The sequence below is a fragment of the Fukomys damarensis genome, unplaced genomic scaffold, assembly GCF_012274545.1.
Source record: "Fukomys damarensis isolate Sample0158 unplaced genomic scaffold, DMR_v1.0_HiC HiC_scaffold_19, whole genome shotgun sequence".
NCBI lineage: Eukaryota > Metazoa > Chordata > Mammalia > Rodentia > Bathyergidae > Fukomys > Fukomys damarensis.
Genome location: NW_022900931.1, coordinates 63,782,465 through 63,801,453, shown reverse-complemented (window position 1 = coordinate 63,801,453; position 18,989 = coordinate 63,782,465). Strand labels below are relative to the sequence as shown.

The window sequence follows — 18,989 nt, the reverse complement described above, 5'->3', positions numbered from 1 at the left end:
AGGCCCGGCGCGCGAGCCCCCGGGGCGGGTAAAACCCGGTTGCTGCTGCCCTTGCCCCTCTCCCCTTTATCCCTACCTCCCCTTTCCCTCCTTTTCCTCTGATTTTAACCCCTTCCCTCTTTTACAGACTCCTTCGCTCCTGGATTTCTCTTTGGGAGGGTCCGTCTCCCTTTTGAGGGGTGCCCTTCACCCTGCGTCACGCGCGCACCTTCTGCACCCTAACAGTTCCAGGCCCACTGCACCCCCGCAGTCCCTTCCGCTTTGAAGACGACTCCTCTGGAGCCCCTGGCCCGCTGCACCCGCTCTTCTTTCCCACCCCACCCCCTGCCCCATGTGCAGCTCGGCCTTGCATTCGCCGGCCAGACCAGGCCGCTTCTGCTACACAGACACCTTTCTCCTCAGCTCCACTTTGGGGACCCAGATTTGTCATTTCTTTTAAGGATCTTCCAGCAAAAAACAAAAATCAGTCCTGTCTGACTTGATTACGCTCCTTCTGGTACATTTAGGCACTTCCTCTAGCAAAAGTACTGTATTTTTCTCCCAATTGTTTTCTTCTCTGTTCAGATCACTTTTCAGCAAAAATTCTTTCTTGCCACCTACTCCCTCTAATTTTTTTTTTTGCTTAAAACTGAGCCCTTCCAGTTTCTCTCCCCTCTCATAATCATTTGTCCAATCTTCCTCTCCCCAACTTTCCAACAAACGTCCCTTTTTTCATCCCCAATTCCACCCCATTAGGCTTCTCCCAGGAAAATCCTCTAGATTCCTTCCCAGAGGAAAAACAAGGAACGAAAGAGAAATAATTCCCTCTTATCCTCAGAACCTTTTCCCCACACGTATCTTCCCAGTTTAGTATTGCTTTCCTCCTTTTTCCAAAAACTCCCTCCTTCCCCAGTTTCATACCTGTGTCTTGTTTTCGACCCAGGTTCTCACTGCCCCTCCCTTTCCACCACCTGCTTTCAGGGCAAAAGGAATTGGATGAGTGTCCTGCAATTCCCACCAGCCTTCCAGGAGGAAATAGCCAAGGTCTGACTGTCACCTGAACCCACTCCCTCAGGCCTAAACTGCGCCCTCCTGTCCCAGAGATTCACTCCCTTGCTCTTGCGGTGAGTTTCCTGGCTTTAAACTCCTCCAGAATGTCCCGTGGCTCTCTTTCTCAGAAGGGTTTCCAATCTGTCCCAGAGTCTCAGCACGTCATGAGGCCATGCGAGCTGCAGGCCTAGGGAAGTCAGATAAGCCAGTGTTACTTATCATGCACTTTGATCTCTTTGGAGGAGTGCATTTATTAGTTGGATATATGTTTCGTTGGCGATGCTTATTGCAAAAAAAGATTTTTTTCTTCCTGCCCTCAGTGCAGGGGTTTGGATCATTACAGGCGCTGACAGGTCAAGAATCATAGTAGTAAGCCAGGAGTGGTGGCACAGGCCTGTAATCCCAGCACTCGGGAGGCTGAGGCAGGAGGATCACTGTGAGTTCGAGACCAGCCTAGGCTACATAGTGAGTTCCAGGTCAGTCTCAACTACATAGTGAGACCCTGTCTCAACCCCCCTGCAAAAAAATCATAGTAGTGTTTGTGGCAAAGCAAACATTTGTGTGTCCTGCCTAGGTGATGCCAGCCAATATTCCCAGAATTTATTTTTTGTGTGTTCTTACATAATATGTATGCTGGCTACCAGTTTGGGATTTTTGGCTTAGTTTCTTTCTGCTAGAGAAATACCTGCCTGAGTACATGTGTACACACAAGACTTCTACTTATTTTTTTGGTACCGGGGGTTGTACTCAGGACCTTGTACTTACGAGACGGACAGAGGAACCACTGAGCTAAATCCCAGGCCCAGGACTTCTACTTTTAAGGGCAGGTGATCTCAAACTTTTGATCTGTTTGTTTTGAGAGAGGATCTCCCTATGCAGTTCAGGTTGGCCTCGAACTGATGGTGATCCTCCTGCCTCAGCCTCCCAAGAGCTGGCATTATAGGCATGCACTACCACACCAGGCCATGCCGGGCAATTTTAAGAAATCTATATTCCAAATAAATTAAGTAAGAAGCTAAGCATGTTGGCACTGTCTGTAATCCTAGCTCCAAGGGAGGCCAAGGCAGAAGGATTGAAAGTTTGAATCCTGCCTGGGCAGTTTAGCAAGACCTTGTCTCAAAATAAAAAAGACCTGGCATGTAGCTGAGTAAGCTGAGCAGCAGAGGGCCCTGGGTTCAATCCCCAGAACCGAGGAGAAGGAATATGAGGTTAATTTTCATTTCACTATCATCTGGATGCTCCTGTCTGTTTCTGCATTCAGCCTCTCAAGATATCAAATGTCTTGTAGCCTCTGGGAAACGTTGCTGAGAATGATGAAGGCAGGTAACATCCAGAAACATGAAAATGATTTCGACCCCATTGACTCCCTAAAGACTTCTGAGGCTTCTGGAGGTTTTCTGCATGGAGAGTGAGAAACTTTGGTGTCTCCTTTCCTCCTTTAGTTTAGTAAGGCTTTTTCTTTGTAAGTATCTTTCTGATTCCTCTGTTTCTGGGTCCTCATGAAAGCCTGAAATCCACCCTTTGAATTTGTGAACAGAGAAAATGATTCAACTGTCTCTTTAAAATTTGTGTATTTGGAGAAGGGAGCCTTCCTTGTTTGTTTCACTTGAAAATGTTTGTGCAAGCCAGGCATGGTGGTACAGGCACATATTCCCAACATTCTGGGAGGCTGAGTCAGGAGGATGACAAATTCGAGCCCAGCCTGAGCAATTTGGTGAGACCCTGTCACCCAGTGAAAGATGAAAAGGCTTGGGATACAGCTTAGTGTGAAGGACCTGGGTTCAGTCCCCAAATAGTATGTGCTGAATATAGGGCAGGAGTCCCAAACTTAAGCATATATATACTAATAGAGTGCTAGTAGAGTAGTTAAGTGGAAGGTCTTTGAAATCAGACTACTCAGGGTTCAATCCTAACTCTGCTTTTGGACAGCTTCTCTTGGCTTCATTTACCTCATTCATGACATAGAGTTATTTGCTGCTATTAGGGTGATGATTATGATGGTGATGGTGATGATGATGATAAGGGCCAGGCAGGAAGGTAAGTGAGGAGGCCATGAGCCCTGTCCACAGACTTCCCTCAGCTCATCCTCTTGGTAGCTGTCAGGGAAAATCAAATCTAATAGTTTTCAAGAGGGCTGGGGATTTGGCTCAGTGGTGCCGCCACCTGCCTCACAAGCGCAAGGTCCTGAGTTCGAAACCTGGTATCAAAAAAATTTTCAAGAGCAGCCAGAAATCCACATACAGTACGTAGGTGAAATTGCTCCTATTTAATAAAAAAAATTGACTGATCCAATTTGTGAACACACTTGTAGGCCAAACAGAATGAGTCAGTTTACAGTAATAGCTGGAGTGGGAAGCCAAGGAAGGAAGCTGCCTGGCTAGTGTGGAACCTGTAGCCTTACCACCCCCAGCTCTCATCAGTCCCTTCTCGTAATGTGGTACAGAAGGGGAAGAAAAGTGCGATGTTTACGAGGGGAAAAAAAAAAAGAGGCTGGCAACTGCTTGGAGCCATTCAAAGAAAAAGAGGTGGCACAGTAGAACCCTGCCACTCATCAGTGAAAAGGGTGCCGTGAGCCTTCTGTGACTCGTGCTGTGCCAGGCAAGCTGCTCTTCGGAAGCACAGACACACACGGCCCCATCCCAGGCAGCCTAGAGCGTATAGTCTTGGGAAAATGGAAGAACCTGAAAGAGAAGACTGTTTTCCTCTCATGGACTTATTTGGGCAGTCTACATCTGGGTGGTAGGCTTTTCAAAATGTTGTGTAGGGCTGGGATGTAGCTCAGTGGTTCCTACCGCCTGCCTTGCAAGCACAAGGTCCTGAGTTCAATCCCCGGTACCAGAAAGTCCCCAAAATGTTGTGGAATTTTAGAGGACAGTCCCTTTATTCCTCTATCCCCACCGATCATTGGACTGATAGGCTTTGGGGGCTTTTGTTGTTGTTGTTTTTTGTTTTGTACCGGGGATCAAACTCAGGACATTGCACTTGGCAACGGCACCACTGTAAGTCCCCAGCCCTTGGTTTGGTGTTTTGAGATAATGTCTGGCCTAGAATTTATAATCCTCTTGCCTCAGCCTCCCGAATGCTAGGATGACAAGTGTGCACTACCACACCTTGTCAGATGATGGGCCTTTTTTTTTTGCAAGAAAAAGCATTAAAGAGGCTTAGGCAGGAGGCTAGAAAATTTGAGGCCAGACTGGGCAACTTAGTGGGACTTTGTCTCAAAACAAAAATTTTTAAAAAGGCTTGGAATATAGCTCACTTGCCTAGCATGAGCTAGGCCCTGAGTTCAGTCCCCAGCACTGAAAGCAGAGTAATGAAAGCGTTGCTTTGGATCCCCAGCATTGATTTAGAGATTGCTTTTAAACTCTGTCTTTCCTTTCCCCTCCCTCTCCCTCTCCCCCACTTCTTTCTTTTTTATGGTGGCACTGGGGATTGAATTCAGAGCCTTCACCCTAAGTTACAGAATATCCCAGCACTCCTTATTTTTTATTTTGAGCCAGGGTCTAACTAAGTCATTAACTGCCCAGGTTGGGCTAGAACCTGAGTCCTTTTGCCACAGTCTCATTTTTTTGAACTAGGCATTGAGGATGATAAAATATGCGATCCTAAGGCTTACATCTCTTGTGTAGCCGTAAACCACAATCAATTTCAAAATCAAATGAAACGCAAACAAAGCAGCCTGAGCAGTGCAGTTCAAATCTCAAGCATTACTTTGGAGAGAGGGAGGCCGTCCCCTGAAAGGTTGCTACTCCTTGAAACAAGTGCCTTTCTGACTGCAGAGCTGGCCCCCTTGGCTTTAGCTGTGTCTCCATTCTCCCATCCCTTTCCTCAGTTTGTACTTCGTGCTACAAATCTCCATTTTTACCTCACTTCCTGCTGGCCTCTAGTTGAACTCAGAGGACCTGTTTACAGTTAAATCCACCTCTGTCCTCTGTCTTCAGCCCATGGCAGTGACAGCTCCTTTCTGGCACGGTGCAGGAATGAAACACATCCAGGTAGCGCCTGATTATAAGGGACCCAGATCCAGATAGGCCAACTTTTTTTTTTTTCTTCTTTTAGATAATTCTTAAATGAAAACAAAACTGTTTGGGTCCTTGGGAATATCTACAGAGTTGAGAAGGTTGGGGACTCTTGCCCTGCAGGGAGAGCCCCACATAGGAAGTGCTAAGATGCTGGTTGAGTTCAGTTAATTTGATGAGTCTGGTACCACCTGGGGAAAGGGTGCTTTGCTCTCTGGAAAGGATTGTAAATATCAGAGCGTAACATTGGACTTTAGGCTTGCTCTTCCTGAAGTTGTAACCAAACCAACCTGTTCTGTGGACTGTGGCAAAGCAGGTGACTCCGTGTTTGGGAATCCAGAGATGCCTCCACCCCACCCTGCAGTTCAGGGGTCCCAAACAGAGTTAGCACTGTGCAGGGCACAAGTATAGGCTCTAACATAGCTGCACAAATTGAAATCTCTGGATTTAAGATCTGTCTCGGCCAACTGTTAGATGTGTGACTTTAGACAAATTGCTGAGTCTCTTAACTTCTCCGTAGATGAGGAGGTGTGACTCTGGGTCATCGTGGGGAGTGAGTTAATGCACATGCAGACCGTGACGTGAGGCCTGACTCACAGGAAGGGCTGAGTGAGCTTGATTTTTATGACTCGTTTTACTACTGGGTGAAAGAGCAGGAGAGGTTTGTCTCCCTTGCGGAATCGCACTGTGAAAACAGCTTTGGCGTTGATGGAGGCATCAGTTTTGCCTGCAGATCCACACTCCTTTTCTGCTTTTTGATGACCCAAAAAGCTGTGAGAATCCTGAGGTGTCTAAAATCTCTTTCAGTGGCCAGGCCAGAGCCACCTGATGCCTTATACAGTACGCTAGTCCCTCAAGCTCTGTGGTCCATAGAGTCCAGGATCCCTACTTAATAAAATGTGAATGCGGCGTACAGTTGTTATTCTGTGTTGCTGAGGAAATAAGAAAATCCTGCATATGTTTGATGAAGCCATGCTTTTATTTCTCTTCCTTTCCCTTCTCTCTCTCCCTCCTTCCCTCCCTTGCTTTTGCCATACTGAGGATTGAACCCAGGGCCTTTGCACTGAATTGCATCCCCAGCCCATTTTTTATTTTGCTGCAGAGTCTTGATGAGTTTCCCAGGCTGGGTTTAGACTTGTGATGCTCCTGTCTCAGCCTTTCTAGAGTGCTAGGATTATAGATGTGCATCGCCATGTTTTTCTTCCCATATATTTTCAGTCTATAATTGGTTGAACCCTTGAATGCAGATCTGCAGATTCAAAGAGCCAACTATAGCCAGGCATAGTAGCACACGCCTCTAACTTGGGAAGCTGAGGCAGGAGGATTGCCTCAAGTTCAAGACCAGCCTGGACTATATAGTGAGATCTGGGCCAGCCTGCATTGCTCAGTGAGATCTGGGTGGAGGGGAAAAATGATATTTATTTCATTTGCTTTGAGGAGATATTGCTGATGAATTTATTTATTTAGTATTATTATTATTTTTTGCCATACCAGAATGGAATTCAGTACCTTGTTCTTGCAAGGCAGGCCAGTGCCACTAAGCTAAAGCCCTGGCCCTGCTGTTGAAATAATTTGGCCATAGGTGCTGCCCTGTACCCCACTGGAGTATTTAAAATATTGTGTATGCTGTGATTGTTTTTGTTTTTGTTTTTGTTAATGAGGGTTGAACCTAGGGCCTCAAGAATATTAGACAAGTGCTCTACCACTTAGAACTTTTTAAATTTTATTTTTATTTTTTGAGACAGGGTCTCGCTATGCATTTCAGGCTGGTCTTGAACTTAATTTTGTATTCCAGGCTGTCCTCAAACCTGCAGCGATCCTCCTGCCTCAATCTCCTGAGGGCTGGGATTGCAGGCATGAGCCACCATGCCCCGCTTTTAATTTTTAAATATTTATTTATTTTGCAATCCTAGAAATTGAACCCAGAGCCTTCACACTGAGCTACATCTCCAGCTTTTTAAAATTTTTTATCTTGAGACAGGGTCTTACTAAGTCTTTAAGCTGCATAGGCTGATCTTAAACTCAGGATCCTCCTGCTTCTGCCTCCCAGAGTACTGGGATTGCAGCACTGTCACATGTGGCTTACCCCCAAAATCCTTCACTTGTGTCCTAAAGTTGTGATACAGGATTATGGACTTGTGTCCAACCTTAATCTGTGTTCCCTTGACAGGTCGCACACACACAGACACACAAGCAGATGTAAGGTGAAATGGGTTGTGAATGCAGCTGTTCTGTTATAAATCAGCATAAACTGCAAAGGAAGCTGAAATCGGTAGCCTAGAAGTCTAGACCCAATCCGTTATTCCAGGATCCACTAGATTTGTTAGCAGTTCGTTATCAGGCATTTATCACAGGTCAAGATGTGGGCGTCATGATTCATAAGAGTCCCAAGTGGAAACACCTGGAATGGCCATCGACGGACGAATGAGTCAACAAGCACACGTTACTTAGCCATGGAAAGGAACGAGGTACTGACACGCTACAGGGTAGATGAGTTATTTTGAATACTGTAGTCTGGTAAACTCTGGGAGTCAGATTTTTCCCCATTGCCAGAGTTGGTGGTTCCTGCTTGTTGAAATTGTTTGTCCATTAGGTTTTAAAAACTATTTTTGTTTCTGTCCTCTTTCTTGTTTTGTTGAGACAGACTCTCGCTATACAATTCATGCTGGCCTTGAACTCACTGTAGCCCAGGCTGGCCTCGAAGCTTTGGCAGTCTTCCTGCCTCAGCCTCCTGAGTGCTGGGATTACAGGTGTGTGCCCCCACACTCAGCCTTAAAAACTGTTTTTTATAAAGACCATATTCTTTGTCAGGTGTGATCAGTAAAGTCTATTCTGTTAGTTCAGAGATTTTCTTCAATATTTGGAGCAAAATATCAAAACGGAACTAGCAGTCTGGCAGTCCACCTGGCTACATGTGAGTGCAGGCTCTGCTCCAGGCCTCAGCTGGGCAGGCTGCACCTCTGCCTCAGCTGCCTCTTCCTGGCCACTCAGAGCAGGGTCAGCAGGCCTCGGACCACGGCGTGAGCCTTCTGGGTTCTCACTGAGCATGCGCCCACCCGGAGCACATGACCTTTCACAGTCTTCCACAGAGCTGAGAAGTTTTTTTTTTTTAATGTAAAGAGAGTCCATTTTAGATCTCAACCTTGGAGTTGAGTGGGCTTTGACTAATGTACAAGAGGGATCGAAAACTATGTGCAAATTAAGAAGATATTTATTACAACAAAAACCCCATGGCCGTCAGCCCCTTAAGACCGCTCCCGCTCACTTCACATCACCTTGTCCTTCTTGCCACGTTCCAGAATAGTCCTGAAAGTCCCGTACTGTGAGTGTCTTACGAGGTGTGATCAAAAATAGGGTGAAAGCGCGGCTGAATGCCATCCAGTGGGAATACAGGCTTGTAAAAGCATTTTAGTCATCCGCCTTGTTCACTGGACCGGGCACTGTGTGACAGCAGCTCTTCCCAAAGTCCAAAAAACCATTAGATGTAAGCGTTTTGAATCTGTTCAGGCCGGCAAAGCAGCCTCAACAGTACAACTAAAGACACTCACTAAAGAACTTCAGAGCTGCTCAGAAAACAGCAAGGATGATGGGATAAGTGTGCTCAGAGCAAGGGGGAAAGTCTTTTTTCTTTAATAGCACAACACTCATTGGTACATTTTAGGCGTACATAATGCTAGCACTTATCATAGGGAATTTACCCCGGAACACGGTACATCCCACCTCTGGGAAAGTCTTCTGGAGGGGGATTGATGGTGATGTGTCTTTTTCTGTAACAAAGTGGTTTTTGTTTTTTTGTAACAAAGTGTTTTCTTCTTTTTCTTTTTTTTTTCAAAGTTTTTAAATGTAAACATTCATCATGTATTTTGTCATTCCTTGATTTCCAGCACTATCGCGCACACAGAACAGTCCCCTCCCTGGCACATGCGTCGCGTGCTGTTCCGCTCACCCTTCCCACCTCCATCCCGGGCCACTTCCTGTCTGTTGGCTGTCGTGATAGTTTGCCTTTTCCGGGACGCCGTCCCCGTGGAACACGCAGCCTTCTCACGCTGGCTCTGTTACTCATGCATGTGAGATTCTTCCGTGTCTTTGCGACTCTGCAGCTAGTTGCTTTTTATTGCTCAGTAGTACCCAGTTGTCCCATGTGTCCCGGTTCATTTACCCAGTTACCTGTGGAGGGCCATCTTGGTTGCTTCTTGGGCTCTGCAGTTATGAATTAAACTGTTAGAAACATTTGTGTGCCTGTTTTTATGTGGACAGAAGCTTTCAGCTCCATTGAGCACGTACCTAGGAGTGCAGTTGCTGGACGGCGTGGTAAGATTACATTTAGCTTTGTAAGAAACTGCCAGCATGGATGCTTTCCAAAGCCCTCATTCTCCAGGCATCTGACTCCCAGCCTCTGGCATATCGACTCCTTGCCCCAGTTAAAATCCTTTGCCCCAGACTGCAGCATCTGGTTCATTTACGTGTGCTTTTCAGCAGTGGCCCAACTCGGGCAAGACCTTTGTGTTAGGCTCCAGGGAGCCACGAGCAGGTCAGAGAGCCATAGCTGTTGGAGAACAAGATCCCCTCTGTTCTTCCAGCTCCAGGAAACCATGCCAGATACTCGCTATGTCTCTGCTCCCTGAGCTGGGGTGGGCGTCAAGGCCTGGTGCTCCCCAGTCACTCGTTACTCACAAAGGCCCCCTCGGTGGCTCTCATCCTGTTACTGTTTCCCAGAGTTCTGATAAAACCAGTGTTTTTGATGGCTCTGTGGTGGAATGGGTAAGAAGTTTTAAAGTGACTAATTTAGTCCTTTTCTTTGTTTGAGTTTGTTTTTCTGAGATAGGGTCTCAGGGTGCTGTCCAGACTGGCCTCACACTCCTGGGCACAAGGGGCCCTTGCACCTGATCCTCCACAGTGCTGGGTGCGCTGCTGTGCCAGCCTCATCTTTGTACTCCTTGCAGGTGTGTCCAGATGTTTTTGTTGTTGTTTTTAAACAAGACCGTGTAAGTTGATTTATTTTATGTGTTTCTATGAGGGAGACAGTAAGTATCAGGAATAGTGGCATAATGTTTAAGAATTGTGGAATTGGTATATAGATCAAGTGCATCCATTAAAAATTGTTGCCAGGCGTGGTGGCGCATGCCTGTAATGCCAACACTCAGGAGGTTGAGGCAGGAGGATCACTGTGAGTTCGTGACCAGTCTGGGCTACAGAGTGAGTTCCAGGACAGTCTCAACTACATAGTGAGACCCTGTCTCAAAAAACAACAACAACAACAAAAAAGTAAAGTTTTGCCTCCCGGAGAGGCAAGGTGGGAATCAGTATATAATCCTGGGCTGTCTATAGCTTGGTGCTCGATCTCCAGAGAGACCTTCCTCCGAAGGGTGAAGGTCACTATGTAAGGAAGGGACAGGGCAGGGCCGGTCGTGGGGGCAGCAGCCCTGAGAGGAGCATGGGGCAGGGCAGCCAGGTCTGGTCACCCCTCCCTACCAGGCGACTTTGGGTGGGCACAGGAGATGTGGGACCCTGGCGCTTTTCCTCCCTGGACTCCTCCGGGCAGGGCGGGCAGGAGAAGCCCAGGTCTCCTTGCGATCAGATGGAGCACTGGCCTCTGAGGGGTGGAGCGTGAGTGACATCCTCATTCTCCTCAGGTCAGTTTTGGCAATGAGTCTTTCTAGGAATTTGCCTATTTTTCTGTTATCTTTTTTGTGTCTAATTTAGATAATTAAATCTACGTTATCTGATTTGTTACTAAGTGACCCGAGTACAATTGTCCAAGGTATTCCCTTATAATCCTTCTGATTTTTTTGAGGTCATTAGTGATCCCCCCCTCCTTAATTTCTAACTTTAGCCATTTGTAGTATCTCTTTTCTTTCTTTTTTCCCCTCCCTGAAGAATTTCAAATTTAAATCCGGCTCCCCTTCTGTTTTGTTGTGTTTTAAGTGAATTATGCTAGTTTAGCTGCCATAATTGTGTTTGTTTTGTTTTCTCTTGGTAGTTAGTGCTCAGATCCTTTTAGGTGTGGACTTAAAGCAGGACATCGGTCGGTTGGTTCTGGTCAGTTCCCTCTCTCCCTCCTCCTCCCCTCTGTCCTGACCTGCTGGCCAAGTGCTCCAGCTCTGGGCTTTCACATCTAGCCCTTTCTTTTTCCCAGATGACAGAAGACCTCTGGTGGTCGGACACAGGGTCTGAGTGAATTCTTGGACTTGGTCAGTGAATTCCCCGCTGGGAATGCCAGTTTGCTGTGTTTTGAACACTGTTTGACTCACTTTTCCTTACTCTGTTGGTGCTGTCCTCTTTTCTAGCTTTGTTGCTTTTGACAAGTTTGCCATCAGGCTGACTGTCGTCCTCTGTAGATTGTTGACCTCTTCTTTCGGGTACATTTTACAGTTAGCTGTTTGTCCGTAGTGTCCTGCAGTTCTGCTACTGTGTGCTGTGGCATGAAACCGCTGTGTGTGTGTGTGTGTGTGTGTGTGTGTGTGTGTGTGCACGTGTGGTACTGGGGTTTGAGCCCAGGACTTTCACACTGAGATACATTCCCAGCTGTTTTATTTTTATGTTTTGAGACAGTGTCTCCCAACATCAAGTCTGGACTCACTAAGTCATTAAACCTGGGATGGAATTTGAGATCTTCCTGCCTCATCCTTCCAGAGTGCTGGGATTAAAGGCATGCACCACCATGCCTGGTTTGAATCCATTTCCCTTTATCCTGCCCTGTCCTGGAAATGCTTAATCACATATCTTTTAACTCTGGATTCTTATGTTCTGCAATTCTGTAGATTCTTCCACTTCTGTCGTTTGATTCTTTCTCTCTAGCGTCCTCTTTCCTTTTGGACCCTGTTGGGTCATTGTTAGACTTTACTGCCTGCTTCTCCATATTTTCTCAGTTTCTCATTCCTGCATTCCATTTCGCTATTTCTCTGTACTGAATTCTAGGGGGTTTTCTCAGGTAACCTATTCAGTGCTTCTCTCCAGCACTGTAACCCTTCCAGAATTTTTTTTTTCTTTCTTTCTACCCTTCTTTTTTTTTTTTCTCTTTGAGACAGGGTCTCACTTTGTAGTTCAAACTGGCCTTGAACTCATCATATAGCCCAGGCTGGGCTCCATACTTCCTACCTGAGCCACCTGTTCTGGGATTATAGGTGTGAGTTACCACACCCAGCTGAATCATTTTTCATTTAAATGTCTTTGATTTCTAGAACTTCCTTTTTTTTTAATGTTTATTCTCATCCTGAAGTGACATCATATTCTCCTATGCTCAATTTTGTTGGCTCTCCTCACGTTGCTGTTTTCTAGTTCTTGGTGTTTGTAAGTAGAACCTAACATTGGATTCACTTAGTCTCCCTCTGGTGGCTCAGCTCTTCAAGCTTCCTAGGTCTCCTCTCTGAGCTCAAGGCTCAGTTTTATTTTCCTATCTGTCTATTATGACCGCTGGTGCAAACCGTCGGGGTAGCATTCATTAATAGAAGTATGACATAAGCCATACATATCTTAATATATTCTAGAAGCCACAAGAGAAAATAAAAAGAAATAGATGAAATTAATTTAGCAACATATTTAACCCACTATCTCCAAATATTGTTACTGTAGCCAAAGATGGCGGCGCACACCTGTAATCCCAGCACTGGGGAGGCTGAGGTAGGAGGATTGCTGTGAGTTTGAGGCCAGCCTGGGCTATAGTGAGTTCAAGGCCACCCTGAACTACATAACAAGACCCATCTCAAAAAAAGCCAAGAAAAATAAATAAAATAAAATATTGTCACTTTAATAGGTAATCTACATAAAAATTATTACATTTACATTTTTTGCAGTAGTCTCAGTCCTGGTTGTACTTTGTGCTTGCCGGGTGTCTCCATCTAGGCCGGTCACAGCTGAGGTGCTTCACTCCCCCATGGGATGAGTGAGTGGTCCAGGCCCGTAACTCCACCCCCCTACATGATGTCATTTCCCCTTGGGCTGACTGGAGCTCCTGTCTCCTCCAGCTTTAAATTTTCTCAGGAAATTGGTCAGGTTTCCTCTTGCAGAACACAGTGCCCAGCGCCCACAGCGTAGAGGAGGGAAGGTTGGATTAGTCCCCACTGGAGAAGGATGCAGAGCAGCAAAGCCACTTGGTCGTGGCAGCCAGGAAGCAGAGCAGGGCCACAGTGCCTCGGGAGCAGTGGTCCTGACATTTTGGCACCGGGGTCCAGTTTCACAGAAGACAGTGTTTCTTTCCATAGATGGGGGGGTGGTTCAGGATGGTTCAAATGCATTATATTTATCGTGTATTTTATTTGTTACACTGTAACATATAATGAAATAATCACACAACTCACCATAATGCAGAATCAGTGGGAGTCCTGAGCTTGTTTTCCTCAGCTGGACATCCCATCTGGGGGCTACTCACTCCACGGTCTCATCCTGCTGCTGTCCCTGCGGGAAACCCTGCTCCACAAAGATAGGGTGTTGGGAATGGAAGCAGGCTTTTCAGTGTTTTTATGACAATGTCAAGTTATTTCACCTTGACTTTAGTCCAGAACACACGGAGATTTTAAGGTGTCTCAAGCATACTATTAAGGCTGCCATCATTTGTGATATCAAGGAATTGATTCTCTTCTGGTTCAGACAAAGTCAACTGACCCGGCTTATTCACAGTTAGGTCACAGATCTTTCCTTCCCTGTTCGGGGATCTTCTGTGATTGGGAAGTAATACACAAACTCTTGAAAGCTGGGGTAGATAATTGTGCCCTAGATTGGAGAAAGAAGGCCCTGCCTCAGTCTCTTTCAAAATCCTTGCTAATGTTTGAAACATGTCAAAAATAGCAATGTTCACTTGTGACCCCATAATCCCAGTTTGGCTTTGAATGCAGCCACTTTATCTGCTGCCTTGAACACAGTTGTTATTCTCCTCTGACGAGTTCATTTAGCAGGTTAAATAGATCACACAAGTAAGAAAATTTGGTGACCTATTCTTTGTCACTGAACTGAACTTCTGGTGGAAACTGTTTCTCTAAGAAATGTCTGGAGCACTCTTATAAATCCAGAAATTCTGGCAGTGATCTCCCTTCAGAAAGCCCTCGCCCTGCTGTGTATATGAAAAGGCATCTGTGCTCTGCTTCATCTCCTCACAGGGCTGCATCAACAGATACAAGCTAAGGGCTCTGGCTTTAATGTGGTTGATAATTTAATCATATCCTGCAAAATGTTGCTAAGTTTAGGTGACATTTTTTCATGAGGCAGGATTTCCCTATGGATGACACAGTGACTCACATTTATTAGCAACCTCTTCGACCTGCATAATGAAACCAGAAAGCCATCTAACTGTATACTAACACAAGGTGACCAACTCAGTTTTCCTGATATGATTCAAAACTTTGAACAGCTGTGCTGCTGTGTTGTTGGAACAAAAGTGCTCATGACATATCCTCACACACAATGTCCTGAAAAACATATCACACAAAAACAAGCATTGTTGCCTTGTTGTCAGCATCAGTAGACTTGTCCACCTGGATTATATACCGCAGCGACTCACTAATCCTCTCTAACAAATGCTCCTCAGAATGCTAGTTCACCGACTTGTCTAGTTACAGTACTCGTCAAAAGAGGAACCCTTGTCACATTTTGGATCACAGCCTCTCAAAGTTCACAGTGTATGTCCTAGGCAACAGGCAGAATCAACTCTGCACCAACACTAAAGGGCTTCTTAGCTTTAGTGGTGCAGTTGGCCACTAGGAGTGATGTTCTTAGTGCAGACACATTAGATGAAGAGATGCCCTTCAATAATTGCTTCTGACTTGGCATGGTGGCACATGCCTATAATCTTAGCACTCAGGAGGCTGAGGCAGGACAATCCAGGCCAGCTTGGACTACAGAGTGAGTTCAAGTCCAGCCCGAACTATACAGCAAGCCCCTATCCAAAATTATTTATTTATTTATTTGCTTGTTTATTTATTGCTTTTCTCTGTGTTTAGGTCTTTTTTCCTTCTAGACAAACTCTGGAGACTTGTCCTTTAAATCAAGGTGTTTGGTCTCCACATAGCAAAACAGTTTAGAAGGTTTCAGGGCTTTGTTGGATGTACTAGTGTCACCCATGTTGTATAAAGCAGGCCTTTGGAGGATGTGGGTCAACTGTTGCAATGAACCCATGATTTAAATGGGGCTCTTGATGCTTTGTTTTAAATGCAGCTCTCTCTTTTCTTGTTGGGAGCTGTAGAGTCTCCTGCTGTGCCATCTTTGGGTTGTACCCCCTTTTCAAAGAAGTTCTCCAGTGACATTTGTTTTTTACTCATTTTGTTTGGCTGGGATTAGCTCTGGGATTCCCAAAGCTGTGACTGAGGCAAGGGGGCAATGCAAGAAAGAAATGCAGATGGAAGTAATAAATAGAATAAAATAACAGGCACGCCATGTGCAGACTCAAACACACATCGGATTCTGGCTTGAAGCCTGCCGCCAGATGCAGCTGTACAGTTGAAGTACATCATCTCACTTGCCACTGTAAAGCCTGCTGCCAAATTCAATGTAACTGTCACTGGCCACTCGCTGCTAGGGTTTCGGTGTGAATCTACAAGCAACTGATTCATTACAGTCTCTGCTAATGTTTGTCTGTATTGCAGCTGCTCCCCAGCTCCAGCATCAATGCCTCAGCTCCACTTTAGATCATCGGACATTAGATTCTCATAGCAGCCTAGATACCTTGCATGTGCTGTTCACAGTGGGGCTTGTGCTCTGAGGAGAAGCTGATGTCGTGGCCAGTCTGACAGGAGGCAGACCCCAGGTGGTCCTGGGAGTGGAGGGGAGCAGCTATGAATACAGAGGAAGCTTTGCTAGCTGCCCTGCTGCTCACTGTGTCCTTATAGTCCACAGACCAGTACCAGGCCATGGCCTGGGTTCAGGGACCCCTGATACATAGTATTGAACTCATAACATAGCCTACACTTGCCTTGAACTCGTGGTGATCATCCTGCCTCAGCCTTCCAAGTGCTGAGTATTACAGGAATGTGCCACCACCCTTGAACATGGGCATTTATTAACCCAATGTAGTTGACATATTAGAATTTTAAACTAATAATCACACTCTTTTTATATTTTTATGTGTTTATAGGTGGAGTAAAGTCCATGTAGCTATGTGCTACGAATCCTTTGATTTATTCCTTATCCTTTCGCTCCTTTTACAGATGAAGAAACTGGGGCTTGTGGAGCCCAAGTGGCTTGCCCAAAGTCACGTGGCTTTTAGGTGACTGAGAACAGACCTGCTTGGGACTGTTTCAGTTCCACAACTGTGATCTCCCCACCCACACCATGTCACCACCTCATAATTTTGACTCCTCCTTGTTCATTTTCAGGAATTAACTGCATCAAGGGCTCTATCTCTCTGACTTCTTCCACGGCCTTGCCTGTCTGAGAGTGGCCAAGACCAGGTAGTGGAGAGCCATGGACCAGTATGGCCTCGGGGACAAGGGTGCCCTTCCATCAGAACCGCACCTTCCTTTGTTCTCAGAGAGCCAAGGGCTCACTTGCAGTGACTCCCTCAATCGGAATCTGGGCCCCAGCACCCGTGACCTGCTCAGCCTGGGTGGCCTGGAGCTGGACCCCAAGCTCTCGGCTCCTGATGTGCCCAGTGAGGTGCTGGAGGACAATTTAGACACCTTGTCCCTGTCCTCTGGGCGGGACAACGACTTCGGGAAGCTGCTGGAGGAATATACGGATCTGGAGTCTCAGACTTCGGTGCAAGGTGAGGCTGCCCCTGGGTGGAAGGGCCCGGGGTGTCTGACAGTCCCCACAGCCAGTTCAGAAAATCCTCCTCTCCTACAAGTGATGTAGGGAAAAGCCACTTGTGCCACCCCCACCTTCAGACTCATTCCCAACTTCCTAGCAGAAGAAACAGGACTGACCCTAGAAATGATGCTGAGAGCCATAGCTGCTTGGGGACGTCCTGGCCCTTTGCCTGGTGTGAGTATACAGCCCGGTAGAGACTTTGCTATCCGTGACCTCATCTCAGCAACTCTGCATCTTCCCAGACTGAACCCGGGTCCTGTTCATTCTGCTGTCGGGCTGCTTGGCATTCCTAGGCCTCTACTGTCTTCACTTGTAAGGTAGAGGTAACAAGGAGAAACAACGCTAGAAGCTCTTCATAGGCCATGAAGCACTGGACAGCTATTAGGTGTTTTGTTTTTCTTAAGAGAGGGGAATCTTCCTATGTTGCCCAGAACTCCTGGCTCTGGTGACCCTCCTGCCTCAGCCTTCTGAGTAGCTGGGCTCAAAGACACGTACCACTATGCCTAGCTAGTTACCAATATTATGATATTTCTTTTTTAAATAGACCTTTAATTCAGTTCTAAACCTTTCTCTTCAGCAGGGGAGGAACAAGAGGAGAACTATAGAACTAATTAAACCCCTTAGTTGCATGTTTTGGTTTGCCTTCTGGCTTCCCATAGAGGAGAAATTCCTTTTTAAAAAAAATCCTCTTCCTCAGTTCCTGACTTCATTGCTTAAATGGGTGGACAGGACTCAACCAGAGTGTTTGGATAGCTATGATCTCACTTGGCACACGTGGAAAACCACGTCTGTGATTCTTTCTAAAGCAGGTGTTCTTTTTTGTTTTTGTTTTTGTTTGATGAGCATTGAACCTGGGGCCTTTGTACTGGGATCCCTTCTCCTTTTTGAGACAGGCTCTTACTAAGTCACTAAATTTCCAGGGCCAGGCTCAAACTTGTGCTCTTTCTGCCTCAGCTTCCCAGAGTATTGGCATCACTGGCCTGTGCCACCATGCCTGCCGGGCTCAGGTGTTAATCTTAACTGGGATAAGTAGCTCACACCTGTAGTCCCAGTACTGAGGAAGCTGAGGCAGGAGGATCACTCTGAACTATATAGTGAAATCCTGTCGCAAAAAAAAAAAAAAAAACTAAAACTGATTTTTTAAAAATTCCAAAGCTCCTGCTGAAAAATGAAAAGCCTCTGAGGGCCCCACTCCACAGAAGATGGAGTAGACAGGTATCGGCTTTGTCACTGTGCTGGCCTGATGGCAGAGGATGAAATTAGGGTACCAGATTCCTGCTGAGGAACAGGCACTGGCCCAGCGCCAGGCCATAAACAGGGTTCCCAGACTGGCCACAGAGATGGCCTGAAATGTGAGGTGGGAATCTGTCCCTTGGTCACTTTCACCAGATAGTCCTAGGGCCCTGCGCAAGGCATCAGTGCAGTTCGGCCTTTCCTAACTTGTTTTACACTAGATTTTCTTCCCTCCTGCCCGCCCTCTCTTTCTCTCTCTCTTTCATCTTTTTTTCACCTTGTAGGAAAAGTTGAATCCATTGAACATTGCATTTCAACTCTTTACACTTCTCTGAAGTTCAGGCCTGTATAAGGACATAGGTTTACTTTATTTTTTGAGGCAGGGTCTCACTCTGTTGCCAAGGCTGGCCTTGAACTCCTGATCCTTCTGCCTCCTAAGTAGCTGAGAGAACAGGCTCAAACCTCCACACCAGCTTATGTTCATTCTTTTTGTTTTGTTTTGTTTTTTGAGACAGGGTCTCACTCTAATTCAGGCTGGCCTTGAACTCATGGCGATCCTCCTGCTTCAGTCTCTGGAGTGCTAGAATTATCACTATGCAGTACCACACCCAGCTAATTTTTTTGTTTGTTTGTTTTGTTTTGTTTTGTGCTTTGGTACTGGGGATTGCACTCGGGTCCTTCCGCTTGCAAGGCAGGTGGTGGAACCACTGAGCTAAATCCCCGGCCCTAATTTTTTAAATTAGAAAGTAATATGAACTGCTTTTAAAGATTTAAAAATAAAGTAATATGCAGGACAGATCTCCTCCCTGGCTCCCCCACACATAAATCTTTACATGTGAAGTTGCTCAGAAATAATCACTTTTATAGAATAAATATTAAGTATGTATCTCAGTGGTAGAGTACTTGCCTAGCATGGGCAAGGCCCTGGGTTTTATCCCCAGCACCACATGTATAAATAGATAATAAACTAAT

At 46.0% G+C, this 18,989-nt stretch overlaps 1 protein-coding gene across 12 annotated transcripts in view; it reads left to right on the top strand.

Moving 5' to 3' along the window:
- Positions 1 to 5: 5 nt before the first annotated feature.
- Positions 6 to 18,989, top strand: part of Znf541 (zinc finger protein 541) — a 42,588-nt gene continuing 23,604 nt past the window's right edge. For 5 of the 12 annotated variants that reach the window (XR_783606.1, XM_010640826.2, XM_010640824.2 and 2 more), the window contains exons 1-2: positions 506 to 1,103; positions 16,352 to 16,740. Coding sequence is in view for 11 of the 12 variants with exons in the window: in XM_010640826.2 (XP_010639128.1) it covers positions 16,440 to 16,740 (301 nt within the window). In the remaining variant the exon portion in view is untranslated. Of the gene's footprint in view, positions 29 to 329; positions 1,104 to 7,412; positions 7,517 to 16,351; positions 16,741 to 18,989 lie in introns of those variants that run through there. The other 7 variants (XM_010640822.2, XM_010640821.3, XM_010640818.3 and 4 more) reach the window with 7 other exon arrangements.